The sequence below is a fragment of the Aspergillus japonicus genome, assembly GCF_003184785.1.
Source record: "Aspergillus japonicus CBS 114.51 unplaced genomic scaffold BO86scaffold_25, whole genome shotgun sequence".
Lineage (NCBI taxonomy): Eukaryota > Fungi > Ascomycota > Eurotiomycetes > Eurotiales > Aspergillaceae > Aspergillus > Aspergillus japonicus.
In genome coordinates this window covers 195,369-221,491 of record NW_020291662.1, presented here as the reverse complement: position 1 = coordinate 221,491, position 26,123 = coordinate 195,369, and the positions used below count along the sequence as shown (strand labels likewise).

The 26,123-nt window shown below is 55.2% G+C and overlaps 10 protein-coding genes and 1 non-coding gene across 11 annotated transcripts; 6 read left to right on the top strand and 5 right to left on the bottom strand.

Annotated features, from left to right (window-relative positions):
- The first annotated feature begins 1,160 nt into the window (after positions 1 to 1,160).
- Positions 1,161 to 2,139, top strand: BO86DRAFT_389384 (uncharacterized protein). Its single transcript, XM_025672116.1, has one exon. It carries the CDS (start codon positions 1,188 to 1,190, stop codon positions 1,950 to 1,952), a length of 765 nt encoding a protein of 254 aa, XP_025527528.1. The 5' UTR covers positions 1,161 to 1,187; the 3' UTR covers positions 1,953 to 2,139.
- Positions 2,140 to 4,389: 2,250 nt separating this feature from the next.
- BO86DRAFT_409988 (CVNH domain-containing protein) lies at positions 4,390 to 4,838 on the top strand (the record flags this gene model as incomplete). The annotated part of the gene is made up of 2 exons (XM_025674454.1): positions 4,390 to 4,582; positions 4,651 to 4,838. Exons 1-2 carry the CDS (start codon positions 4,447 to 4,449, stop codon positions 4,836 to 4,838), a joined length of 324 nt encoding a protein of 107 aa, XP_025527527.1. The 5' UTR covers positions 4,390 to 4,446.
- Positions 4,839 to 5,981: 1,143 nt separating this feature from the next.
- On the bottom strand, positions 5,982 to 6,053 carry BO86DRAFT_t138. The gene has a single exon. It is a non-coding gene; the product is annotated as a tRNA-Met (tRNA).
- A 1,015-nt stretch (positions 6,054 to 7,068) lies between these two features.
- BO86DRAFT_313539 (C2H2-type zinc finger protein) lies at positions 7,069 to 8,628 on the top strand (the record flags this gene model as incomplete). The annotated part of the gene is made up of 1 exon (XM_025668012.1): positions 7,069 to 8,628. One exon carries the CDS (start codon positions 7,069 to 7,071, stop codon positions 8,626 to 8,628), a length of 1,560 nt encoding a protein of 519 aa, XP_025527526.1.
- Positions 8,629 to 9,044: 416 nt separating this feature from the next.
- Positions 9,045 to 10,124, top strand: BO86DRAFT_430626 (ketopantoate reductase family protein; the record flags this gene model as incomplete). Its single annotated transcript, XM_025675715.1, has 1 exon — positions 9,045 to 10,124. One exon carries the CDS (start codon positions 9,045 to 9,047, stop codon positions 10,122 to 10,124), a length of 1,080 nt encoding a protein of 359 aa, XP_025527525.1.
- A 510-nt stretch (positions 10,125 to 10,634) lies between these two features.
- BO86DRAFT_339188 (SDR family oxidoreductase) lies at positions 10,635 to 12,380 on the bottom strand. The gene is made up of 2 exons (XM_025669005.1): positions 12,118 to 12,380; positions 10,635 to 12,064 (listed from the first exon to the last, which is right to left on the bottom strand). The coding sequence occupies exons 1-2, from the start codon at positions 12,146 to 12,148 to the stop codon at positions 10,812 to 10,814; spliced, it is 1,284 nt and encodes a 427-aa protein (XP_025527524.1). The 5' UTR covers positions 12,149 to 12,380; the 3' UTR covers positions 10,635 to 10,811.
- A 214-nt stretch (positions 12,381 to 12,594) lies between these two features.
- BO86DRAFT_362603 (NADH:flavin oxidoreductase/NADH oxidase) lies at positions 12,595 to 14,095 on the top strand (the record flags this gene model as incomplete). Its single annotated transcript, XM_025669928.1, has 2 exons — positions 12,595 to 12,946; positions 13,010 to 14,095. The coding sequence occupies exons 1-2, from the start codon at positions 12,773 to 12,775 to the stop codon at positions 14,093 to 14,095; spliced, it is 1,260 nt and encodes a 419-aa protein (XP_025527523.1). The 5' UTR covers positions 12,595 to 12,772.
- Positions 14,096 to 14,585: 490 nt separating this feature from the next.
- BO86DRAFT_389381 (putative DEAD/DEAH box helicase) lies at positions 14,586 to 20,623 on the bottom strand. Its single transcript, XM_025672115.1, has 5 exons — positions 20,446 to 20,623; positions 19,685 to 20,378; positions 19,550 to 19,634; positions 17,867 to 19,484; positions 14,586 to 17,821 (listed from the first exon to the last, which is right to left on the bottom strand). Exons 1-5 carry the CDS (start codon positions 20,499 to 20,501, stop codon positions 14,719 to 14,721), a joined length of 5,556 nt encoding a protein of 1,851 aa, XP_025527522.1. The 5' UTR covers positions 20,502 to 20,623; the 3' UTR covers positions 14,586 to 14,718.
- A 357-nt stretch (positions 20,624 to 20,980) lies between these two features.
- BO86DRAFT_389380 (Rieske [2Fe-2S] domain protein) lies at positions 20,981 to 22,890 on the top strand. Its single transcript, XM_025672114.1, has one exon. It carries the CDS (start codon positions 21,179 to 21,181, stop codon positions 22,586 to 22,588), a length of 1,410 nt encoding a protein of 469 aa, XP_025527521.1. The 5' UTR covers positions 20,981 to 21,178; the 3' UTR covers positions 22,589 to 22,890.
- Positions 22,891 to 22,921: 31 nt separating this feature from the next.
- BO86DRAFT_409982 (uncharacterized protein) lies at positions 22,922 to 24,165 on the bottom strand (the record flags this gene model as incomplete). Its single annotated transcript, XM_025674453.1, has 4 exons — positions 23,991 to 24,165; positions 23,902 to 23,930; positions 23,323 to 23,824; positions 22,922 to 23,173 (listed from the first exon to the last, which is right to left on the bottom strand). Exons 1-4 carry the CDS (start codon positions 24,039 to 24,041, stop codon positions 22,922 to 22,924), a joined length of 834 nt encoding a protein of 277 aa, XP_025527520.1. The 5' UTR covers positions 24,042 to 24,165.
- A 369-nt stretch (positions 24,166 to 24,534) lies between these two features.
- Positions 24,535 to 25,980, bottom strand: BO86DRAFT_362594 (MFS general substrate transporter; the record flags this gene model as incomplete). The annotated part of the gene is made up of 1 exon (XM_025669927.1): positions 24,535 to 25,980. One exon carries the CDS (start codon positions 25,978 to 25,980, stop codon positions 24,535 to 24,537), a length of 1,446 nt encoding a protein of 481 aa, XP_025527519.1.
- Positions 25,981 to 26,123: the final 143 nt, after the last annotated feature.

Below are 26,123 nucleotides of genomic sequence, written 5' to 3'. Positions count from 1 at the left end.
GTGTAAGCTCAGATTGCAATGCGCAGTGTCAGGCGGGAGAGATCAACATCGCCGGCATCCGATCATCTTGGGGCGGTGGATTCATGAATGATGGCAATACGGATAAATGTGGTCGAGGATATAAAGTATTCTGCTGCCCGGATCCGGAGTATAGTGAGGTTGTTGACGGATGCGCTTATGCCGATTGGTATGTCAATGCTTTTCCCAACCCGAATAGATGGGGTGAACATTGACTTTGATCATTAGTGGCAAGGACTGCCCTAGCGGCAGTAGGGAGATTCGTCAAGAGGGACACTTGCTGGTCCAAGGGCCAGAAGTACTGCTGTTCGACCCCCGCTGATTTGAGCGACTGCCACTGGGTGGGTGGGAGCTCGGGCAATGACTGTGCGAACGCCAAGTAGGCATCCACTGAGCTGGCTATCGATCGGGCCCAATATGGTGATTCCAGCTCTGGCTGCGACTGTAGCGGAAAGAAGGTCGCGTGTTGTACTGTGAAGAAAGCAGCTCGCGAACCAGCAAAGTGCGGTGCCGACTTGTGTTCGCTCTTCCCGGGCTGGTGTCCGGACGACAGCAGCGACGAAAGCTCTGTTTTCTACCGGAAACGAAACGAGCTCCAATCGCTCGACAAGCGCGGAATCCGCACCCCATACAGAGTTGAAGTAGGGGCAATCACAGTTACTATTCTTTCCGCGGCATATCCAAGTATTGGAAAGCTCTTTACTGTCGCCAATGCCGCCGACCAGGTACTTCGGTACGCCTTTAGGACCAATAAGAACTACTGGACGAGCACCGCCATGCCAGTGATAACCCTTCCGGCTGGGGCAATTAGCACCGCTCTACTCAAAGGCTTGAACTCGGAACATGTCATTGATCTTCGTCTCTTGCTCCTCCCCACTCCGGTCACGTTCCCTCATATAAGATTCAATTTCGTTGATAAGCAAATTCGGACTTGGAATCTACCTTTGATGTGAGCTACTTAGATTACTATACTCAAATTAGGCTTCAAGATAAGAGTCCATGGTGACATGTCAGGCTTTCTCAAAAGTGGCTATGATCACGTGATGTTGCAATACCTGGAGTACCACGGAGCAAGGTATAAGTTGAGTATTCCTGTAACCCCCCCCTCCCCTCCTCCTTCCCGTGTTCTTGTCACTCTGGGCCACAAAGCTTGGTACGAGATCTTTACCATGACACCCTTGCTTGGAGGTGCCAAAACTCTTCTCAGAAGACGGCTATGCCAAACATCACACACCGCCGAAACCTTTCCATTTTACTCTCTGCGGCTCGTCCAGAAAAGTCACCGCCCATCATTCCACCGCATCCGACCGCAACTATGCACGAAAAAGAGAACATTACAACCTCCTCAAAGGTCGCTATCATCATCAACACTTGCTGTGAGTGGTTATCAAGATTCCAAATGTACCCCGTGGAGGCGCTTCAACTCGAATCCAGCCGATGTGATCGAGAAGCACATGCTCGATTGGGGTCACCGGACCTGGGGCCTGGTTATCTACCGATGCACCTACAGCAGCGACGCAGATTGGGAGGAATTTATGTCCCGTCTTTTATATCGTTTGAGGAGCAGACTTGAGCATTATTATGATGGACTGGATATGCTTGATTCCTTTCAACTGACTGTAATGGACGATAAAGCGCGGTTCGACGGGGCAAATCCAGATGCGATACGGGGGCATTTTGACGAGTGGGCGCCTGCGGCATGTGAAGCCGAGCAAGGGATTTTGCCTACTGTTGCTCGGTATATGTGCATAGCACGGTACGGACTCTGTATCATGGTGGACGAGGAGGCCCTGCGCTCTGTTCTGGCTATCCCACACGAGGACCTGGATACCCGGAGTTCCACCGGCTTTGTGATTCTGGTGCATGGGAGGCACCACGAGATGCGGGCGGGTATAAAGGAGTGTGATGAGGAGCTAGAGGATGACGATTTTTAGCCATTAAATGGCTGCACGCGGGAGGATGTGGGCTGGATGAGGGTGTGCTATGATCAGGCCCAGCTTTATGTTTGCGCGCACATGAACCAGAGCTATGAGTGGCAAATGGAGTACAGACGGCCTCCTGAGATTGGTCTCTACTGCTGATCTCTTCTTTTCCTCTGTCCTGACGCTGTTCCAATTCTCGATTGTCCTCTATGACTGTGTTTGCCATTGCAGTTGGATGTTAACCGAATGAAATCGAACACCGTGTGCTATCCAGAAAGTCCGCGTATATAGCAGTCGTGCCCCTGCAACCGCGCAAAATGTTAACCATGGTACACTTAGGTTGCGTGGCTCTTTGGGGAAGTTTTGATTCTTGGGCAACTAAGCAGGATTCAACCACTGCGTCAAAGCCAATTCAACTGTCAACCACCTTATCTTTAAATGAATTACTGACCTTCGCACAAGAAAGTACACAGCTGGGCCATAGACTGTCCAACATTCCATATTATAAATTTATACTCGACTCACACGCCACTTTCATGATCCTAATTTGCGTTTCCGAATTACCCTCTTTGTGTTACCATGATCCGGTATTGTATCAGATTCTGAACTTGTACAGTTTTACAATGAAATATTATGTCAATATGAATAACATGCTTGTGATACTGATAACCTCTTCTGGACCGTGGTCATCATCTGCTTCTCAGATCCCAGAATATTATTTTTCATTTACCCTTATAAGGGTCACTTTGCAAAATGTATATTTTGCTCGCTCTCTGTAAGAATTGCCTGTTTGTATGCTTTAACCTACGGCGATGCTGGCTATTCTACTTGCAATGTATATCCGAAACCTTGCTCGTGATCACAATGTTATCAACATCTCAATTCCACACATTGTTTTCTAATATCCTGCACTGAAGACCATGGTGAATACATACAGTCTATACTAATCCCTCATCTATAGTGGTCACGATTCCTGTCTTCCATGAAACCGCATTTTACCCTCGCGTCTTCGAAACTAACGCTACTTCAATCGGGAAACCTCTAACTTAATAATCATGTGCCCGGTGTGCATCCAGTGCTCTTCGAAAGTTCATTGTTCATATAACCGAGATCTTCAGCCCGAGTTTCTACACAACCAGATTTTGCACACAATGCAGACACCAGCACCATTCCGGATCTGAAACATCTCGATGCTATTAGAGGCATAGACAATCCGACATCAACATACCATGGTTAGATCGATAGAATAGAGCTTGAAAGCTGCAAGCGCCAGTAGCAGAAATCTACCAGAAATTGCTGGGAATCGAGAATCCTGATACTCCGACCAGCCTTATCAATCCTGTAAATTCTCAGTATTTTTAGTTCCAGGAAGTAGAGAAATGCTAAGGACTTTGGTGTCCAAGTTTTGAAGACGTCAGATAAGGTACCCGGGCTTGATTATTCCGGGACTCGGGTCGGTTTGACCAACTTGGAGCGAATACAGCCGAAGTAAGTCCCGGTATCTGGAGGGTGGGAGTTTGCAACAATGCGGCGGAGCCGAGTGATACCTGCAGTGGCAATGAGGCCCGCATATCGGTCTGAAGTCACCGGTCTGAGCCAGGCAGGTCTGTATGATGGAAGAGGCGACTAACTCAACTATATTGCCTCTTTTTAAAATTGACCCATCCCTACAGAGGTTTAACAAATTGAGGTGGCCGTAGAAGACTGAAATCGATTCTCCTACTTTAGCTCGCTGAATCTATACACTTCCATCATTTCCAATGGCTGGCTATATGTTAACAGCTGTTTCAATAATGCCTCAATAAATGCCGCAAGATACTTGCGTCAGACTAGAGTGCTGTAAGTTTGTCAGTTGTCGGACTCGTCACAAGTTGACTCGTCGGCACACCATCCATCATAGTCCGTTGATCCTCGCCACCTGATCACGACATCACCTCAAGCTTTCCAGATCGGTCATGATTAGGTGGAGGGATACCCCATACTACGTAGACAAGCTCAACTTCAAGTCCCTCAAAGATGCGATGGTCGATGCCCATTAGGTAATCGCCACCTCCCCTGACCCACCACCGACACCGCTTCTCCTTACCCGATCTGACGGAAAGTGGATACGACCTATCTCTTCAGCTGTCCCTCTCTGCACGCCTCTCAGCCACGCCTCACAATTCCTCTGCTCAGCCTCACAGCCCCTCCATGCCCCTCCACCCCCAAACCACCCAGACGCTGTGGCTGTCTCGCCAGAAATGGCCCATCGGGCCTTCACCGTCACGATTCCGCTACGTACGTAGACGAATACGGATCCCCACCAGCCAAGCAGTCAATGCGGGCATTACAGACCGACATGGGGTGATAGCCCCCCTCCGACGAGGGAAAAGGAGAGCGACCAGCAGCTTATAAAAGGGAGCTTCATGCCCGTCGGAACTGCCATCCATTCCTCATCTCAATCCATCCTCATCCTACCTCAATCTACTACTCCCATCTCACAGCCTCCATCCCCCAAACCTCCACCATGAGCTTCCACGAGTCCGCCGTCCACGGTTCCATCCGCCTTGAGGGCCCCTTCCTCCACGCCCTCCTCCGCGATGCGCACGGCCACGAGCACCCCGCCCACATTGACCTGAACCACTTCATTGGCAACATTGACGGTATGCTCCTTTCTTCCTGACTTCGTCTACCTCCCACCACCAACTCCAGTCACTAATCTTACGGCTAGGCCACTTCCAATGGGGCGGCCACAACTTCTTCGAGACCGCCCGCGGGGTGCACTTCGACATCGAGGGCGGGGCCCATGTCCCCGTCGTGCGCGGTGAGCTCCGCGACGAGCACGGCAACTGGCACGTTCGCGACATCAACCTGGCCGAGCGTCTGTTCAACATCGACGGCCACTTCGAGTTCCGGTAGATTTAGCGTTGTTCATCTCGATGACATCTGAATATTAGCATTGTTTTGTTGCAATTCCTCTTTTTCCTAGTCCATCCTGGAGTAGCGGTCAAGTTTGTAGGCCACTGGTCCGGTACGTCAGGGGCCGATCGGGACCAGACCCAGAATTAGGGTCTCGGATCCAGCTACGTGGAAGCCAGTGGAAGGAACGAAGAAGATTGATCGGCAGGATCGTGTTTCGGACTAGGTATGGTACGGGGGGTGCCGAGTAGGCTAGTAGACGAAAGGCAATAATTCGGCCGCGGGCGATCATAACATCTTGCCGTTGAGGGTTAGTCGGTCCCACGTGCTAAATCAAGTACGGGCTGTATGAGTGGTGGTTCGGGTCGGGGATAGCGGAGTTGTCTCAGCCCCGCCAGTGTGTCGGGTTCTGAGGCGCCGATGAGTCGGGCCCCTTTTCTAGGTTCCCTTTGGTTGGAATGTGGAAGTGTGGGAGATCACACAAGATGGTTGATTTCATGATCATTGTGGACGAACAGTGCCATGGACTTCGAGCTTTTACAGAAGAGTGTGGACAAAAGATGGCTACTCGCAGAGGGTGGTGAGGAATATTGGTAAGAAACATATCTCTGTGACAGCTGATCTCTAATCGGAGGGGAGGACCTATCTTATCTGATGGGGGTGGTTGGATTCTCAAAGAGGGTGGAACGGTAAGGCTGTTATCTAACCTGCTGCAAGAACATGCTCCTCGGTCCTATTCACTTGTCACGAGTTTCATGTGAGTCGGGTGAAATACGTTTGTGTTTATCATCTTTTGATTGCCCCGGTTCCTCCTACCAGTTCCTCTTTAAAGTATCGCTAAAGTAAGCCTTGACGACACTTGCGGGTGACAAGAACGGATATACATGTGTTTGCAACAGTATAACCAAGTAGTAAAGAAAAGGTATCTGTCTAGAGTTGTCATATCTGATTGGCAGGAATAAAGAGTCAACCCCCAAACATCAATCAATGTCACGATTGATATAATCAATGGCAGATTCTACAAAAAGCTATTGCAAATTATCAGTGGTTGTCCACCAACATGGGGAAATGCAATAATGAATGAGTACTGGAGTAATTTACTCCTGGTGTGATTGGACAATGTCAAAGAAAAAAAAAAGATCATAGCATGTCCTGGTTTCGATCCAGGGTCCTCCGGGTTATGAGCCCGGCGCTCTTCCCCTGAGCTAACATGCTTGGGTTGATATTATGTTACAAATTTTATGTTGAATATCCCAAGAACGCAAATCGCAGCACCTTCCCTCAGTATCTCGACAGCCATTTCGATATCTTCGGCCACTGTAAGACTGGATAAACTCTGCGAAGTAAATTCTTGTATTGCTTGTTGCTGCCTTGGAAAACTCTTTCGTGCCAAGACGGCTTGGTGGACCGTTGGCTATGCCGATAAACACCAAATTGTTAGCTCCCGGTCCAGATAGATACAGCAGCTTCCCAAGGCCACAGAAAAGAATATGAAGACTCAAACACGGCATTGCATGGTCAATTGGAACATGACAGGACAACAAGTAACAAGACAATAAGAAGAGCTCGGGACAATGCCACTGTTTATGTACTTTGCGGAGTGACATCAAAGTAACGCAACGTCTTTGACAATTGAGTTGCGGGTGGCTGCCTCAGGCGGGCATTATGTAATGGGGAGAGCCACTTGCAGGCGGACCAATATCGATATGCTTTTGATTTGTCATGACTCCTGATGATAGTTACATCCATCGAAAATACACGCCTGAAAGCACTGCAGACTGAGTCAAGACCCGAGACCGGAATCCCAGTTGCAGAGTAGTGGCTGGTAATTCCACCCCTACTGCCCGAACGGTGCCCTGAGTTATGCTGGGCAGTCTCAGCCACCCTACTGTACAGTACCCTACCTCGACTGACATCGGAGAATTCCCCTGCCATGAATCAACAGACTGCCCAGCGGCGTAAGTCCTTTGCGAATTTGGACCGCGCAACGATACTAATAGAGACCCCAGTTACGACCACTGAGGAGGACCACGTGGAAGCGATCGATCCAGCTCTGCTCCGTGCCAATTCTTCGCCTTTTAACGCGTACGACTGGATACACCCCCAATACTTGAACGATTACACCGACCAGCCTCCGTCTTTTATAGCAGAGTTGGGCCTCGGCCGCCCGCTCACTGCAGTGCCGCCAAGTGGGCAATCAGACGACCATTCACTATCAGCTCTCTCTCGCATGTCCGCCGCCGCTCCTGAATTCCAACCATGGGCCGGGCTAAGCGATTTTTCTCCGAATGGTGGTTATCTGCGCTCAACTAGAGCAGCTCGTCCTACTCCGGACTCTTCTACTGCCAGCCCGGGTCGGCAACTCCCTCGACGTCGAAGTCGTTACCTGACCCGTCAATCCGGAGCGCAAGCGGGCCCAATTGTGATTCCTAATGCCAGCAGCGACCTGAACCCGATGGCAAGATGGCGGAATTCACCCCCGGAGGAAGAGCCAGCCTTGATTCCAGACATCATCAATGCGCTGAAAGCAGCCCCAAGTCCGCTGGAGAGCATCAGTCCCAACGGAGCGGGAGGCAGTGGCCATGCATTCCGCCACTACCGACGAGCCGCGTCGACCACCAGCGGCGAGTCCAGCGCATCGTCGCGGGACTCCCAGCAGTCTGGCCGCTCGACCTCGTCGGCACCGGATCGTCTAGGGGTGCAAGGGCCCGGCAGCAGGGTCCGGAAGGGCACAGCCAACCTCCGGAAAAAGCAGAGCAGCACGACCACCAGGACCACCAGGACCACCAGCTCTACCCAGGCCCTGCGCCGCTACTGCTGCACCTTCTGCTGCGACCGCTTCAAGAGCAAGTACGACTGGGCGCGCCACGAGAAGTCCTTGCATGTCACCCTGGAAGCGTGGTACTGCGCCCCCTTCGGCACGACCATACTCTCCGCCACCGCGCCGCAAACCACGCGGTGCGCCTTCTGCGGAGCCCCCGACCCGGACGCCGGCCATCTGAACGACCACGACGCCACCGCGTGCGAGACCGAACCCGGGACGCGCCGCTCCTTCCGGCGCAAGGACCACCTTATGCAGCACTTGCGCCTCGTCCACCACATCCTCCCCACCCCCACCAAGGGGGGCGGGGGGCCCCCGGACCTCGAGCGCTGGAAGGTCGGCCAGTCGGGCATCACCTCGCGCTGCGGGTTCTGCGACGCCCGGCTGCGCAGCTGGGAGGCGCGCGTCGAGCACCTGGCGGAGCATTTCCGGGGCGGCCAGACCATGGCGGACTGGCGCGGCGAGCACGAGTTCCCCGCGGACTTCGCGGCGCTGGTCGCCAACGCCCTGCCGCCGTACCTGCTGGGGTCCGAGTCGCGCAGCGTCATCCCGTTCTCGGCGACCAACTGCGAGGTCCAGGACCACTTGGCGCAGATCTCGTCCCGCGCGCGGTGGAGCGAGGCCGACCGGCGGGCGGCGCGCGAGATCGTCGCCCCCGCCGTGCCCAGCGTGGCTCCGCCGCTGCAGGCGATGGCGCCCGGGGTGGCGCCCGATCAGCTGAGCTCGTTCACCCAGGTGCTCACCCTGCATCTGAGTCGGTTCGCCCGCGAGCAGATGCGGAAGGGAGTCGTGCCCACGGATGAGATGTTTCAGCGGGAGTCTCGGCGGGTGCTGTACGATTCGGACGATACGTGGAATCAGACGGTGGCGGATAATCCCGAGTGGTTGGCGGCGTTTAAAGGGTTGCATTGTGAGAAGAATGGGGAGGGAGAGGGAGAGGCGGAGACTGATGTAGGGGAGACTTGTTAGTCATGGGACGTGGACACTACTGTGTAGGTTCTTTCATGGCTCAGTCGTGTATTGGGCTTTGGGAATGATAGTTGAGGTTGCAGACACCACAGATGGACTTGTGGTCGACCTTGGATGGAGGGTTCGACAGGTATCGGAGGTCTATAAAATCTCGCCATCTCAAATCTTATACCATGAGAGTACAATTATATTGGTTGAGGTATGAAGGGCGTAGTCTTGACATAGGGCGTGTAAAAATCCCTTGACAAGGCGTAGGGCGTAGGGCGTGGTTGAACAGACAAAAGCATCGCAAACCTCGGAAAGATAACGCAGTGCAAGCTACAAGTCAAATTCAAACCATGTTACGACTTCTCCGTCAATCTCGATTGCCATCGACCCCGAAGCCCCTGAGCAGGAGCTGCTCACATACTGCAACCATGCCCTCCAAACTCTCCCCTCCGCAGCCACGAGTCCACGTCCTCGGCCTGGGCAGCATCGGCATCTTCACAGCCCACGGGCTGAACGAGATCCTCCCAACCCCGCCTGCAGTAACCCTGCTCCTGCACCGAGAGACTTTATACAACGAATACATTCGCCGGGGCAGCCGAACCACCCTGCACACCGCCAGCGGCCAGACCACCCACCACCGGGCCTACGACCTCGAGATCTACAACCCGGTCACTCGCGCCTGGCACAGCCCACCCCCCTCGAACGAACCAGCAACCCACCCCATCGACCACCTGGTCGTCGCCGTGAAAGCCACGCAGACCGTCGCCGCCCTCCGCCCGATACAGCAGCGCCTGACCCCGTCCTCGACGATCCTCTTCCTCCAGAACGGCAGCGGCATGATCGACGAGGTGAACGAGCACCTGTTCCCAGACCCCGCCACCCGACCAAACTACATCGTAGGCGTGATCTCGCACGGCGTGACATTGAACACCGCATTCGAGGTCACGCACACCGGCGCCTCCGCCATCTCACTGGGGAGAGTCCCTCGCCACGCCAGCCAACGCCAGCGCCCCGCCAAAGAGGCAGCGTCAGGGGAAGACTACCTCCTCGACGCCCTTCCAACCTCTCCCCTCCTCACAGCAACAACCTACCCCACCTACGCCGAGATCCTGCAGATCCAACTCGAAAAGCTCGCCGTCAACGCCTTCTGCAACCCCGTCTGCGCGCTGCACAGCGCCCCGAACAAGTTCCTGTTCACCCAGCCCGCGCTGCGCCGCGCCGTGCTGGACGAGATATCCGCCATCGTGCCGCGACTGCCCGAGTTGCGGGGTGTCGAGGGCGTGGCGGCGCGGTTCGCGCTGGACCGGTTGGAGGACACGGTTAATGGGGTGTTGGAGCGGACGCGGGACACGACGTGTTCGATGGTGGTGGATCTGCGGTGCGGGCGCGAGACGGAGGTGCGGTTTATCAATGGGTATTGGGTGCGGCGGGGGAGGGAGGTAGGCGTTGATGTTGCGGTGAATGAGAGGCTGATGGCCGCTGTTTTGGAGAGGGGGAGGCGGTCCTGAAGGCTTCCCGGGGGAGAACCCCCGGACCCCCCTTTCTTTCAGCTCCCCAGTAAACCTCAGCCCAAGCCCCAGAATACAGGAGCGCAGGTTACCGGGAAGCTGAAAGAAAGGGGGGTCCGGGGGTTCTCCCCCGGGAAGCCCTATTCTCGGATTGGGAATGAGGTTTGCTGGGAAATCGAAAGCCGGGGAGGAAAGTGGGGTCAGGTTGTTTGAAGAATGCGGCTTCTGGACAATAGTGTAAACATATTCTTCCTATCAGCACTTAGTCAGTTCTAGAAATATATTTGCTCATGTGGTAGTGGTTTGGGATCTGGGGATGATGTAGGTGGTTGTCTGTGGTGTTGGTTGGATGGATGGAGGATGAGGGGCTTGCTGTGTGTTGGTGCTGCACTTTGATGTAAGCTGTTCTGGTAGAGAGGGATCGAGTACAGAATGCGGAATTGACAGTCCATTGAAGCTATGTTGAGCTATATCTGATGGTTCTGCCTGAAACGAACAGGAAATTCAGATGCCGAATAGAAACCCATACACATAGAGATCCCACAAAAGCGCCTCATGCGCACAGCATATCGCAGTTCCCCCGCTATAGCTGACAGGGCCGTCTGCTTCCCAAAAGTACACAACAACACTGAAAACTATTATAACTATATATACGTATTCATTTCTACCCACCCGACTAGATATAACCTAGAAATCCTTCTTCAACCTATCCACGGGAGGCAAAACGCCTTCCTTCTCCAGCACCGAAAATGTCTCCTCCAGCTCCTCCCACGTATCCGCATACCCCGTCCACCCCAGCTTCCTGGCTTTACTCATCGTCCCCACGCAGCTCCAGTCCCTCCCCAGCACGAACGTCAAGAAGTCCCAGGTGGCCTTCTCCCACGCCTTCTGATCGAGGCCATACGCATCCCGCAACTTGCGCCACGCCGCATTGACATCCTCCCGCCGCGCCCACTTCTCCGGATCCACCTGCAGAAACAGAGTCGGCGACCCCTCCGCCCGCACCCCAATCGTCTGCTCCTGCTCCGTGATCGGATGCGGATTCTCCATCCGCACCGTCGTCGCCTCATAGTCCCCGAACCCAGCAGAATCGGGCCCGCCGCCGCCGGGGAACATGGGGTCGGGGAGCGTGCAGCCGAACCGCGCGGCCAATCGCAGCCACAGGTTCTGGAAGCTCTCGGTGTCGCCGTTCATCACGTTGAAGAGGTTGTTGCCCGCGTGCGGGGCGGTCGCCGCCCACAGACAGAATTTGGCGTGCAGGTTCGCCGAGGTCCACGTGTTGAAGGCGAAGTAATTCGCCTTGCTGCCCGGGTAAGGTAGCAGGGCGCCCGGGAGCACCTTGCTGACGGCGCAGTACAGGCCCAGCGCGGTGGCCTCGTTCATGAAGTTGCCGCGCGCGTACCCTAGCACGTCCTCCGGCAGGGTCACCACCCACTCCCATCCGCCCTGCGCGGCCGCGTCGGCGAGGATGCGCTCCTGCTCGTAGTAGAAGATCGGGGGCCAGGCGGTGCCACTCCCACCGCTCCCATCGGTGCTAGCACTAGCACCCGTCTCGAGTAACGGGTCATCCTCCCGGAGCGGCTGCTTGCAGTTCCCCAGATGCACGCCGTAGTGCTTGAAGCCGCAGGTCAGGACGAAGCGCTTCAAGTGCTTGATCGCGCCGGTGAGCTCGAGCGCGCGGAGGAAGTTGCGCAGCATGGCCGCGTTGACGCGCGTGAGCTCCGCGGGGTCGTCGCGCGCCAGGTAGGCGCAGAAGAAGACGTAGTCGGCGCGCGCGCCCTGCAGGCTCTGGGCCATGTCCTCGGCCGAGCTCTGCAGGTCCAGCGTCGCGTGCTGCACTTTCGGGCTCGCATAGCCGGGGTTGCTCCGCGAGAGGGAGTAGATCTTGTTGTATTGGTTGTCTTTGCAGAGGTGGTGCACGATGGCGCTGCCGGTGATTCCTGGGTTGGTGGTTAGCTAGGGCTAGGTTGGCGGCTCGCGCGGGGGGGCATACCGGTAGCTCCGGTGACGATTGCTGAAGGCATTTCGACGGATGATTTTTTAGCTCTGGTAGATCTTGAATACTTGCGGTGCGAGGGAAGTCTTTGTGATGGTAGTGTGGCTTGGTCTTAATACAATTAATTGTGAATGCTACGATCGTGGGTCGGTAGTATGACGTGGGAAGACTCTCATCGCCAACAAGGTTTGCTTCCCCGCAGGGAGTGATATCACCGCTGGTGGAACAAGCCACGCTACCAGCCACATACTGGGATTGACATGACACTGACGGGTTCGGAGCGCATGAAAGTCAATCGCCATCGTGCTCCTGCAATCCATGGAACAAGCCATGTCAGCGCCAAGACCGGGGTTTGCTGCGCCCTACACGCCCTACACGCCCTACACGCCCTACCACTTATCCGACGATCCGGTCGTTCCCACTCTGTGAACCACGCAACCCCTGGACGATTACTAAAGTCCCCGAGACTCAGTACGCGCCTGGAATTCATTTTCCACTCTCCGCAGCTTAGAAATTATACCGAAGACAATGCCGTACGGAATCTTCGCGCATTGCTCCTCTCCGCCGGGGAGGGGAGTATAAAAGCAGTATTCTGCATCGTTACCAGATGACGCCTTGAATATTGCATTTCACTATCGTACGCAAAAACACAATGACGAACTGGCCCGATGTTCCCGTCAAGCCCGCCCCGGGCGTCTCCTTCTACACGCCGGCGCAGACTCCCCCCGCGGGCACGGCGCGCAACCCTCAAACCAGCGGGAAGCCCATCCCGAAGCTCTTCCAGCCCTTGACCATTCGGGATCAAACCTTCCAGAACCGCTTGGGAGTGAGTCTCATCCTCCTCCTATCACCAGAAGACTGCACCTGGCACGGCTAACTCGCTCCATAGCTGGCACCGATGTGCCAATACAGCGCCGACGACGGCCACATGACCCCCTGGCACACGACACACTACGGCGGGATCGCGCAGCGCGGGCCGGGGATGATGATCATCGAGGCCACGGCCGTCGTGGCAGAGGGCCGCATCACGCCCGGCTGCGTCGGGCTCTGGAAGGACTCGCAGATCGCGCCGATGCGCCAGGTGATCGAGTTCGCGCACAGCCAAGGCCAGAAGATCGGCATCCAGCTGGCGCACGCCGGCCGCAAGGCGTCGACCCTGCCTCCGTGGCTGGGCGGCGGCGTGGCCACCAACGCTGTCGGTGGCTGGACGGACACCGTCAAGGCTCCGAGTGCCATCCCCTTCTCGGCTGACGGGATTGTGCCCCGGGCGATGACTTTGGTCGAGATCGAGGAGCTGAAGGCAGCGTGGCGGGCGGCTACTGAGCGGGCTCTGTCCGCTGGCGCCGACTTCGTCGAGATCCACGCCGCGCATGGGTACCTGCTGTCGAGCTTCCTCAGCCCCTCGGCAAATCACCGCACGAACCGGTACGGGGGCAGCTGGGAGAACCGGGTCCGCTTGCCGCTGGAGATCGCGCAGCTCACGCGCGAGACGGTGGGTGCTGATGTGCCGGTCTTCCTGCGGGTGTCGGCGACGGACTGGGATGAGACGGAGGCCGGGTGGAAGGAGAATGACACAGTCCGTTTCGCCGAGGCGCTGGCGGCACAGGGCGCCGTGGATCTGATCGATATCAGTAGCGGAGGGATCTCGAGCTCGCAGAAGATTAAGGGTGGCCCTGGGTTCCAGGTCCCCTTCGCGGCGGCAGTTAAGAAGGCGGTTGGCGATCGGTTGCTTGTCGCAGCGGTGGGGATGATCAACAATGGCGTTCTGGCGGAGAAGATCCTATATGAGGACAATCTGGACGTTATCCTGGTTGGACGAGCGTTCCAACGCGACACCGGGCTGGCGTGGCACTTCGCCAAGGACCTGGACGTGGAGATCGCCATGGCCGCGCAGATTCGCTGGGGGTTCACCAGCGTCCGCAATGCGTCGGAGTACATCCAGCCTAACTCAATGAAGGCGTCGATTTTTGATTGAGCTGGCACGTAGCCAGGGGGGGGGGGGGTTGTTTCTGCCTCGGAGTGTATGTGTTAATAGACCATGATAGACTATAGATGTTCTTGGCTTTCGTTTGAATGTATATTTGATCTTTGATTACATCGACCACGGAGTCTGTAATTTTCTGGGCTCTTTATCTGGATACGTACTTGTTGTATACTTGGTCAACGACCTGAGCTTTCTTTTGATTCCCCCTCAATTTCGATGTCACTACCAAGCCAGAGACTCCATCTCGGTTTGTGAAATCTCATCGTTGTGCCTGCCAGCCGAGCTACATATTACTCTGACGAGGGTGAATTCACAGCTTAATGATGAGACCCTCGCATGGAACTGCGGGGCCTCTGCTTTTAAGGCGAGTACGGAGCTCTTCTAGGAATGGGAACTGCCTGGCAAAGCTGGGCCGGTCCACTCCCTACAGTGCGCCTTGCGAGAGAAGGATGTAGCGGCAACACTACGCGAATTAACTCCGTTGACAGCATTCGCAATCTTTTCGTCTTCATTGAATCGCTTGTGTAAAGTACTTTGCACGCATTTCTCCCGATAGATTCTCCAAACATTCACATTGCAGTACACAGATCCACCCACAAAAGGAACCCGGTACACTAAGCCCACATTTTCTTAAACTTGTTATCGAACTCCACCCGCAAGAGCTTAAACATCTCGAGAACTCGCTGCAGTCCTTCCTGGTCGAACACGGTGTCCGTTTGCTGGCATGCTTCCTCTTGGGACTGCTCGTCGTTGTTGGTGGGCAATGTTTCATCAATAGCAACTGGAACAGCATCCGCGTTGCTCTCAGATTCATCGTCCATCGTATCCTCCCAGCTAGCCGGCACTTCTTCTTTTGGATCAGCGGCGGATATAGATTTGCCTCCTTTCTCATTCGCCTCCTGCTTGACCACCAAATTCTTCTCCCCAACAGGCAGCACAGTGTCGTCCATACTGCCGACCTCATCCGCCTCCTCCAGCACATCCCCACACCCCATCACGTCCAAACCAGCCGGCTCTCGCACCGATGACTTCGAATCTGACTTCAGAAAATTTTCAAAACTGGCGACTATCGTCGCCAGTATCAAGGAGAAGCCATTCAACAGGAACCACAGATCACCCCGCCGAATCATGTTCTCCTTCTCTAGCGCCGATTTATTGCCATGCTTGAAGAAGTCGTACAGATACGCGTTCAGCGGAACTGCCTCTCCATCCGACTCGACCGGCACATGCGGGATAACGGACTGTTCGAGCCACACGCCCTGACGCACAGACTTGCAGAGATGGGCGATGGTTTGGGGCGGGTCAGGAGAAGAGAGAGCGACGAAGGCTGATGTGATCACAGCCTGGGTGGGGCACATAAATGCCGTTCTTACGCGCTTGTCACCGGCGGCCGTTTCAAGGATCGAAGTCGTGCCGCCTTGCTTCAGCTTGGTCAATGGAAGCATGTTATCCAGGTCGTGGAGATGCTGGTTAACGAACGTGGCGACGTAGGTTGAGTAGATGCCCAGGGTCTCGCGATTGTGATGCCGCAGGATCCGCTCAGCGGGACGGGGGAGGGGTGGAAGGAAGACCACTGATGTTGACTTTTTCTGACGTTGGGAGTGGCGCTTGATCACCGAGGGATGGAGGGGCTGCCGGCCAAATAGGTGCGACATTACTATCATTAGGGTGCGGAGGGTTCGCTCAGAATTCTCCTTGAGGTGTTTGCTCAAGCGGTGGAAATACCCTGCTTTGAGGAGAGAGTGAAGAGCGAAACTGGAGTTCTCAGTGTAGTAGAGATGCGAAACCGCGCCGGCAAAGTTGAGGGGCACACCAGTCTCATCAAGGAGGTGGTTGCGTCGGAGGTAATCAATCGAGAAGCGTAGATGGTGAAGTACTGTCTGTCTGGACTCCGGCCCGCCAAGGTAAATGCGCGGACTTGACAGGATCGAATCAACAACTTTCTTTGCGAGAGTAGCCTGGCCCGATTCATGAAGTAGGATGCAAAGTCGAAGTACCAAACTGGTGGTGATGGGAAAATGTCCGTTGAGGTCGGGCAGCTTGGAACTCATGAGGCGACGGACTTTCATATCGGGGATGCCCTGAAAGACGACATTACCTAAGTAGTCAAAGCCACGGCGACCCGCGCGTCCCGCAGCCTGTCGAAAGTTGAGGGCTGTGAGGAATACCGAGTCACCCGCAAATACGACCGTCTTGCAGGGCATGTTGATACCCAGAGCCAGCGTGCCAGTAGCTATAACGACGCGCAGGAACCCCTTCCGAAACAATATCTCGCACACATTGCGATACTTGCGATTCATACCTGCATGGTGAACCCCTATTCCACGTCTCAAAGCATTGATGAAGGTCTGAGGTACATCAAAGAACTTTAGCTCCGCAGCACAAGTTTCGAACTCCGATTTCGATAGCGCCTTCCCATTTGCGAGAGAGAATCTATCAAGCGGCTCTTCGGGGTCGAACGACGCATACCAGTCGGGTTCCTCTAAAGCAGCTTCTCGGAGCCGGTCTGCTCGTGACATCTTGTTGGCATTGTGGCTTCTGGCTTTTTTGGCACGAGGCGAGCTGGATTTTTTCCATGCCTGAAAACGGGCCAGTTTGCTTTTCCATTCTGCGTCAGACTCTTTCCAAGATCTTTCGGCCTTTTGAAGCTCGCTACAAATGTGATGGCAGATTTTCTCGCACCAGCTCCGGTCATAGTTGAAAAACAGGGCCGGAAGGGCGCCTTGCTCGGAGAGGGCACAAATGAGCGGTAGAGTTGTCTGCAGCAGGGTTTCTAGGCCGGCCAACTTCGAGCAATAATCGCTCGCGGACGATGAAGGATGACTAGCAGTTTCCTTATTGCTCGCAGTGTCCCCTGATAGCTCTTGCACCACAGCGTCAAACGGCGACTTGCGGTCTCTCATCCATGATGCAAGAACTGCTTTCAATCTAGCCTCGAAAGGGAGGACATCGGCTTTGGTCATGATTTCTGGCATCATAGCTGGAGATAGAGAGGCATCAAGGGCAAATTCCTTTTTCTGACATTTGACCATTGCTTGCCAGAGCTTCAAGCAGTCGCGGGGCTCAAGTGAAAGATCGTCTGGTATGCCTCTTGAACGGTCGATCAAAGTCGTCACGGGGTGTATATATTGCATGTCAGAACATCCATCTAGACCGAGGGTTGGAAGCACTGCGGGTTCCGGGAGGCCATCAAAGTTAAACCGGGCTGGTGGGTGATAGATGTACTTCCTGAGATCCGACCAACGAACTTTGTGCTCCACTGTTTTTAGTTCGAAGCCATTTGCCCGTTGTGTCAGGCTCAGCCAATTGCTGAACTCTTTGGGATTGCCAACAGTTGCAGAAAGTGCGACGATAGGACATGGTGCAAGAAGAAGTAGCTGCTCCCAGACCACGCCGTCCTCGGCTTGACCGATACAATGCACCTCATCGAAGATGATCCGCCTGATGCGAGAGGACCATGACTTTGCGTTACCTGGCGCAAGAAGCATAATTTGAAGAATGTGTGGCACTGTGATAAGTACCTGGCACTTGGTCGGGTTGTTGACTCGAGTATCACGAGTGTGAATGGCCCAGACAGACTTTCCAGCGTGTTTATAGGACTTGGTGAATCGAGCCTCGATCTCTGCAGCGACTTGATTGACAAGGGCTTTGGTGGGCGCCACATACACGAGGACACCATCATCACTTTCTTGAAGAACTTGTTTGATTGCATAGAATCTACACATGTCAGACAAGTCTCCAAATAAGGCTTGGATCACTCACGATATGAATGTTTTCCCAGCACTGGTAGGAGCAACCACAAAAAGACTCGCCTTAGCATCTATCTGATCCAGAATCTCTCGTTGCCATCTATCAGGCGCAAAGCCCCTCACTCGGGAATCTGGGGCTGACTCCATGTTGCGATCGAGAAAAGGTCCTGCATGAAGAAGCTGGAACTCGCGAAATGACAGTCCTATACCTAAGCCCGCAGTCTTGGCTCCTGGGAACGCAAACTCAAATGTAAGGGATTGATTGCTATGAGGGACCAGTTCGACTTCCGGGAGTCCCAGCTCGTTCGACGTTTTCGAGATGCAACGGATGATGTCCTCAGTGACACCCTCTCGCACCTTGGCGACCTGCAGAATTGTATGCCAAATGAGCGCGACTATAGGCATTGACTGGCTTTGCTTGCCGGCAACGCATCGCTTGCGCCAAAGACGAACCAGGGTACTTATCAAGTATGTCAATACTTCAGCCTCCAAAGAATATCGCTTCTCTTCTGGCAATCCTTTGAGGTAGGCCTTGGCGTTCAAGTACCGCTGAGCAAGACTTGACTCCTTATCGAAGTAGCGGCGTTGGTTTTGCCACACTTCCATTTGCTTCTCGATGAACATCTTCTGCTTGTCTCGACACTCGGATGAAGGATTGAGTCCTATGGCGCGACGGGGATTCTCTTGGTTTCTAGTAGGTCTGCGATCAGAACCCCCCTTAGATTCCCGAAACACCGCCTCAGGCTCCAAGAAGCTACCGGTCGCATTTGTGAGACTAAGAGCATACTGCCTGATATCTGTCATCAAGCGCTGGTGACGACGTTGGATCTTCTCAGGCGTTGGGGCGGGTTGCTTCACGTCCAAGGGACGGCGGGCATTATGCCAATGGGTTCTCTCCGCGAAAGGTTTCGAAAGCGCAGAACTCGAAATTCCCACAGCGGAGGGTTCAATGTCCAGAAAAATGGGTCCCAGGTGTTTGTCCAAAACGCGGTTACTGAAAGGCATGACAGAGCCTGAAATATTCGAGTGACTTTTGCATCCGGAGTGCGTCGCTTCTTGCGTGTGCTCCTGGCACTGGCGGTCTGCCGATATGACGCTGTCTCCTGTCACGATACCCCTGACAAGTTCCCGAGCACAGATTCTGTTGATTGTTGATACGAGGAGGTTATATTTCTCCCCCACTCTAGAATTGGCCGGCATTGCGGGCCATGAGCTCTGATCCCTGTTCAGGGCCCCGAGAAAGATCCTTCCGTCAATCATATCGACTAAGTCGCAGGCTATATTCTCATCTGCACTGATTTCTTGCCAGATGGGAGACTGCAGGACGGCAAGCGCCATATTGTTGTACCGTCTCAGGAAATCCGCCCCAGGCCCAGAGGCATTGGGTTGACATGGGCGGTCACACAGTTGACACTCGGACAGAAATGCCGTGTGCAGCAACATAGCGTCCATGTATTTGCCAGCCTTCTCACGTTGTTTGCCAGTTTCTTCCAAAGCACTGAGAGTGAATATAACGGCCCATTCACGCTGGGATAGGTTCGGACGTGGGACACTATTGTAGATCCTCTTGAAACTTTCCGTGACTCGCTCACTTAGTTGACCGGTAAAAGAACTGTTCTTGCAGTGGGACACTACGGCAGAATGACACACGTCAGCCGTACCTTCTCGCCGATTGAGCTCGGTTGAGAGATCATACCGCGAATAGTCTGCGAGTCTATATCCCTAGCTCCATACGACTGCTGCCTAGACATACCGAAGCCCTCAAGGATCGTAGAAATGACCTGTACAGATTAGTACGTGCTATCCTCTCAACATGATAAGCTCGACTTGCCTTAGTATCCCGAAACTCGAGACTATTGATGAGCGAGACTGTATAGCCGCAAGACAGGGACCAATAGATAAAACGTCGGAGCGTGGCGGAGTTGCTCACAGCGGCCTTATCAATCTTCGCACCGGCTTGGGGTCCTAGTTTTGCAGCAGTATCGTCGCGGCCTGCTCCAGAAGGGTTATGCTTCTCCTCATCATAAATATAGAGGGCATCATAATCTTCTGCTTTCTCGGCGCAAGGCTGCTGGTGGGTCTCCAGATCTTCACCATCATGACACATGATGAAGTAGGCATGGGTGGCAACAAGGTAGTCGTGGAACTCCGTGCAATCGTACGTCTCAAAACAGCGGATGTGCATAGATGGGATAATTGCTGGCACGTGGCGAATCAGATGTTGCACGATGACTTCGCGAGCTAGACGATACTTCGACCAGTTACCCGAGCTGCTGCGCTGTGGGATGCATGCCTCTGAATGAGCTGCGAAGAAGACAATGTGAAAGTGACATTTTCTTTGCTGCAGCTGTGAGAGAAATCTCTCAACGATGTAAGTGGCATGGAGGAGCTGGAATCCGAGGTCAAAGTCCAACAAATCGTCGGAAAAGCAGTGGCGTAGAAGCGAATCGCCCTCCAGTATGAAGAGCTCGTCTCCCGCATAATCCCCTATGAGGTCGATGGTGCGTGGACTAGAAAAGCTTTTCCTTTTCAAAGCAGGATGAGTTAGCTGATGGTGGAATACGGGTCAGGCCACTGCAGGAAAGAACACACCCCTTGAAAAGGAAAGCCCAGTCAAGATCTGCCGGCGTGTCTGAGGCACTCGACATGTTGACGTGACACCATCCGCTTTGTGTGTACTGTGAAGGGCGAAGCTATGGCAGATGTTTGAGTTGTTATAGCCTTGAGGACAAGAAGAGATGAGAAAAGTATGCTGTGTGATGAGAAGAGGGGAAGGACTAGGATGTGGGAAAAGGAGATTAGTAGGAAGTGCAGGGATTGCTGATGGTTGCGTGGCCCCAGCTTGATCAGCCAGAGGCCTAGAGGCCTTAACGGGAAGCTGCCTGCTAGTGGACGTCGATATTTCCACCATTCACCGTGGCAGGTTTTCCCACCAGCGAGTGCCACAGCATCTGGCTCGACCGTCTAGGCCTATACGTATTCAGGAAGAAAGCGAAGGGAGTCCGAGAGTCTGGAGATTCTTGCAGACGGCTCAGCTTGGCGGCTCCTCGAATGTTGATAGTCATGGAAAGTAATGTACAGTACGGAGTACCTCGTAGCCGATGAGACGATAAGACGATAAGACGATAAGAGACAGTGTGCCTTATCGATAAGGCTGACTCCACTTGTGCCTGTCTGTCCATCCCCCGATTCGGTCTAGACCACCACAGCCCCGCCTCACGTGATCTCAAATTTCACTCTTTCACCCTCCGATCAAACAACCTCCCCCTCCACTCATCCAGACACCAACAGAACTTCGAACAAAGTCTACACATCCAGACAGAAAATGCCACGAATACCCCTCGCCCCGCTCGCCTCCCTCACGCAAACCCGCTATGTCATCCACCTGACGACCGGCAAACGCCTCGTGCTGTTCCGCCTCCCCACCATCGAGCCATCCGCCACCTCCCCCGCACCGAAGAACGAAGCCAACGGATGGTCCTACTACGCCATGGAAGCGGAGTGTCCGCACGCCGGCGGCCCGATGCAGGACTCGTCGATTGACATCGAAGATTCCGCCTACGTGGCCTCCTGCCCGTGGCATGCGTACGACTTCAACGTGGAAACCGGGGAGTCAAGTGTCGGGATCAAGGCGTGCACATTCCCCGTGGACGTACGGGGCGCGGTGGAGTTCGGGGATCAGGTGATGCTGGAATACCCAGAGGACGGGGTGGGGTTGGTCAAAATGGAGGCCGTCAGTGAGAAGATGAAGCTGAAGACAGAGGTAACGGGCAAGCGTGACGACACCAGCAAACAGGCAAACGGGAACAACGAGACGGCTGCTTCTCCTCAAGAAGCCACAGAAACCGACGCTGCTTCCTCTGGCCCGGCGGTCTACCTCGACGACAAGGCGACCGTCTGCGACTGGTGCGCGCACATTCTCAACACCTCGAACCCGGAGCACAAGATTGAGCTGACGGCGCACCTGTTCTCCATCTTCACGGCACGCGAAGGCACGAGCAACCAGATGGAGATCGGCGACGGCAGCGGCGTAAACCTCCCGGCGATTCCGCCCCGCGACGGCCTTGTCGACATCAAGCCGGGCCAGATGCCCCGCGCGGGACGCGGCGGCACGCAGAAGAGTCGCATCATGATGCTGCACGCGCTGGCGAACATCGAGCAGTGGGCGATCGATCTGGCGATAGACATTTGCGTGCGGTTCGCGGCGTTCCGCACCACGGCCGCGGACCCGCGGGGTCTACCGCGCGCGTTCTTCCACGACTGGTTGAAGGTCGCCAACGACGAGGCGAAGCATTTCTCGCTGCTGCGGACGCGGCTGGAGGAGATGGGCTCGTTCTTCGGGGCGATTCCCGTGCACCATGGACTGTGGGAGTCCGCGACACTGACGGGGCATGATCTCCGCGCGCGGATCAGTATCATCGCGTTGGTGCATGAGGCGCGGGGCCTGGATGTGAACCCGATGACGATCGACAAGTTCCGCAAGGCGGGCGATGAAGAGAGCGTGCAGTCCCTTGAGATCATCCACAATGACGAGATCACCCATGTGACGACGGGGCATCGGTGGTTAACGTGGATCTGCGGGCAGGAGCAGACGGATCCGGTGCAGGTGTTCCGGTCGAATGTGCAGCAATACTGGGTGGGGGCGCTGCGGGAGCCGTTCAACACCGAGGCGCGCATGCAGGCCGGTCTGGACGAGCGGTATTACGGCAATTTAGTGGGGTATGGTAAGGCGTGAGCCTGCAGAGGACGATGCCATTCACCTATATCTTCAACTCACCTAGGGAGTTCGCCCGTTTGATCTGTCTGCGCCAGGCTTAGCAGACAACGACACAGCGTCAACAGTGTCCCAATCCCACCGCGGGGATTGCTTTGTGGCCGAGACAACCAAGCAGAAGCGAGAAGCACTGCAATTTGTCTGTGCGCTCAAGCACTATTCACAAAACCTGTACCAAATCCTGCATCATGTACATAGCATACCCATTAGCGTTAAGCAACGAGCCCAACAAACCATTTTCCATACTGGGCATCCTCCATCCCATCCCCCCTAGCATGCGAATCAATGCCAACCTCAACGCCGTCCCCACTCATACCCCGACTCCGAGTGCGGCAACAGCCTACCTGCCCCAGCAGCAGAATCACCCTCCTCCCCTGCATCCTCCGCCCCATAACCCCCAACACTGCCCCCCTCCGCAACCTCCCGATCCAAAATCCGCTGATACTCCTCGCGTCTCTGCCGGACACCCACACCCTCAGTATCAGTATCATCTTTATCAACCCACCGACCCCCGACCCCTCGCACGCGTAGGAACCAAAATGCAATCTACCCCAAAACAACCACGTTAGCCACAATCCAAGCCCAATGAACACACACATCCCCGCCAGCCCAGCAGTCAAGTATCCCTTCGCGCTCCCAACAATCCCACAGAATCAAGCCAAAGCCAAAGCAAAGAAAAAAAAAAAAGAACATACCCTAAGAACCCCCATAACACCCACCACCACGCCCAAAAACCACAACACCGTCACCTCCTCCGCGCGCCACACCCCGGCACAAGACCGGGTATACCCCACCTGCAACACACACGCATCATCGCCATGGGTCTTATCCTTGAACGGCCACGCGCGGTCCCGGACGCTGCGCAGCCCGCAGCACTGCAGGGTATCCTGGATTCGGCGGATGGTTCCGGCGTCGCGGGCGTGGAAATACCGTTGCCAGGTTTGGTCGAGGGTGCAGGATTTTAGTCCTTCGGTGGTGTTGAGGTGGTGGAGGGTCAGGGTGAGGAGGATGGCGCTTAGGAGGGTGTGCAGGGTGTTGAGTAGGGAGGTTATTATGGTGGATTTCGGGGAGGCGGTGCGTTTGAGGAAGGTCGTGGCGGTTAGGGTTGCTAGGGTGTAGGGGATTAGGAGGGTGGTGAGGATGGGGAGGATGGGGGGAAGGGGCAGGGAGAGGGTTTGGGTGCGGGTCCAGGCGAGGCTGTACTTGTTAGTGTTTCTGGATGGGGAGGGGGTGGGATGCGGGGCTTGGGGGATGCTAAGGGGTTGGGGACGTACATTGCGAGGATGAGGGAGAGGATGGAGAGCTTTGAGGTGTGGGTTAGTGTTTCTGTTTTGGTTTAGTTGGATAGGTGGAGGGAACGTACGAGGGCGACGAGGAGGTGGATGACGAAGACGGAATTAAGTTTGCTGGGCATGGTGGTGGTGGTGGTTTATTGATGTTGATGAACAAGTTGAAGCTGAAGTTGAAAACGATTTGTGAGGTTGTTGAGGTAGTTGAGGTGATGGAGGTGATGGAGGTGATGGAGATGATAGAAGAAGAGGGGAGAATGCGGGGTTGAGTGACACATGCACACCAGCCATACATGTACTGTACTTAAAACATTCACCAGCAAGACATCTGAGTAACCATGCAAGACCTATCACGTAGATTGGACGGCATAGAGTGATAGGGGGGAGGGAAGTATACTACGTACAGTACAGAAAACTACCAAGATAAACACAGCCAGTTTATGTCATGCAATCGAATTCCATAGAAGACGTATATAACCAGTATAGCCTCAAATCCAATCTACCAAACCAGCAGTGACTAAGTTTCTTCCAATGCTTTTATAGACCCATGATCTTTGCCATATACCAACCTCACTCCCCACCAAATATCTTTCTAACACCCCACCCCCGAAACCCCCATCACACCCTCCCCCGCAAAAACAACTTCTCCACCGCAACCCACCTCCCAAACCCGGGAAACTCCCCCACACCCCCATTCCTTTCCAGGACGCCCTTCCGCTCGATCTCATAGAACCGCCACGCCCGCAACACCGCCAACGCCACCGCGCCCACGGCAAACAGCCCGCCCACATACACCTTGGCGCCCAGGTACCCGCCGCCAGCGAGATCGACCAGCCGCAGGGCAATCACCTCCGCCACCGTCGTGGGCGCCACGAGCATGAAGCAAACCAGCCCGAACGTGGCCGGCAGCCGGTTCAGCCCCACCACGTCCGTCAGCACGGGGGCGACGGTGCCCCAGAAGGTGCCGCAGACGGAGCCGGCCAGGAGGGCGAAGAGGAGCAGCAGCGGGTATGAGGACAGAAACACCCAGAGGGTCAGGCAGAGGACGGCGCAGACGAGGGTCGTGACCATCGACACGTTGATGCGGCCGTGGCGGTCGGAGAAGTAGCCCATCAGCGGCCGGCCGACGGCCAGACCCAGGTTGAGGCAGGCGCTAGCGATGGAGCCCTGGCTTGCGGTCAGAGAGATGGAGGTCGCGTAGTTGGGGAGGGAATACAGGAGGGCGATGAAGCCCAGGTCGGTGGAGGTGCCCCAGATGATGATGAGGAGGACTTCGAGGTGGGTGAGTTCCGTGGGGCTGCAGAAGAGAGGGGTGGTGGTGGTGGCTGCGGGGCGAGAGTGACTGCGTCGGGGTCGTAGAAGCGAGGGCGCGGGATGAGGGCTGGGTCGGTCGCGGAGGAGCAGCGAGCACAGGAGGTTGGCGCCCAAAGCGCACGCGGCGAGGACCCGGTAGGTGCCCTGGATGCCGATGGTCTCGATGCTGCGGCCCGCGATCAGACTGTATGCCAGTCCGCCGAGGCCGGTGCCGGAAGATGCCAGCCCGGAGGAGAAGCTGCGTTTGCTGCTGAACCACTTGGGCAGGATGGCCGTCGCAGTCAGATACAGAAAGCCCATCCCGGAGCCGAAGCAGATGCCTTGCGTCAGGAGGAGGTGCCAGAACTGTGTGGCATACGAGGCACTGAAGAGAGCGGCGGAGACAAGCACAGTTCCCAAAAGCAGCGTGGGCATGGTGCCAACTGTCTGGTGAGTTTGCGTGACCAGAGGACCGATGAGCAGGCACTGCCCAATCGAGACCCCTCCGATCAGGGCGAAGCCCAGGTGGCTGGCGTTGGGGAAGGTTGAATGCGACAGGAAGTAATTCAGAATCACTCCCCACGCGCTGCTGACCCCCCAGGTGTGCACATTGATCATGAACACACAGAAGGTGCACACCCAGGCATACCCTCCGTCGGGAGGGATGTCCTCAAACGAGGTCACGTTGAGGGCATTATCGCCGCTGTTGTCGAAGTCTTGCAGTTCCAGATTGCTTGGGGCAGCAAGTCGTTCCCGACTCGATTCGTTCATTGCGAGTATCCTTATAAAGGTTTGTTTGGATGGGGAGATTGAGGATGCACCGAAGACAAAGATTGTGTGTGTGCGAGCAGGGCTTTATATGCACATGATGCAACTCACCCCGCAGCCACGATGAGTCAAGTAGACCGCGGTCG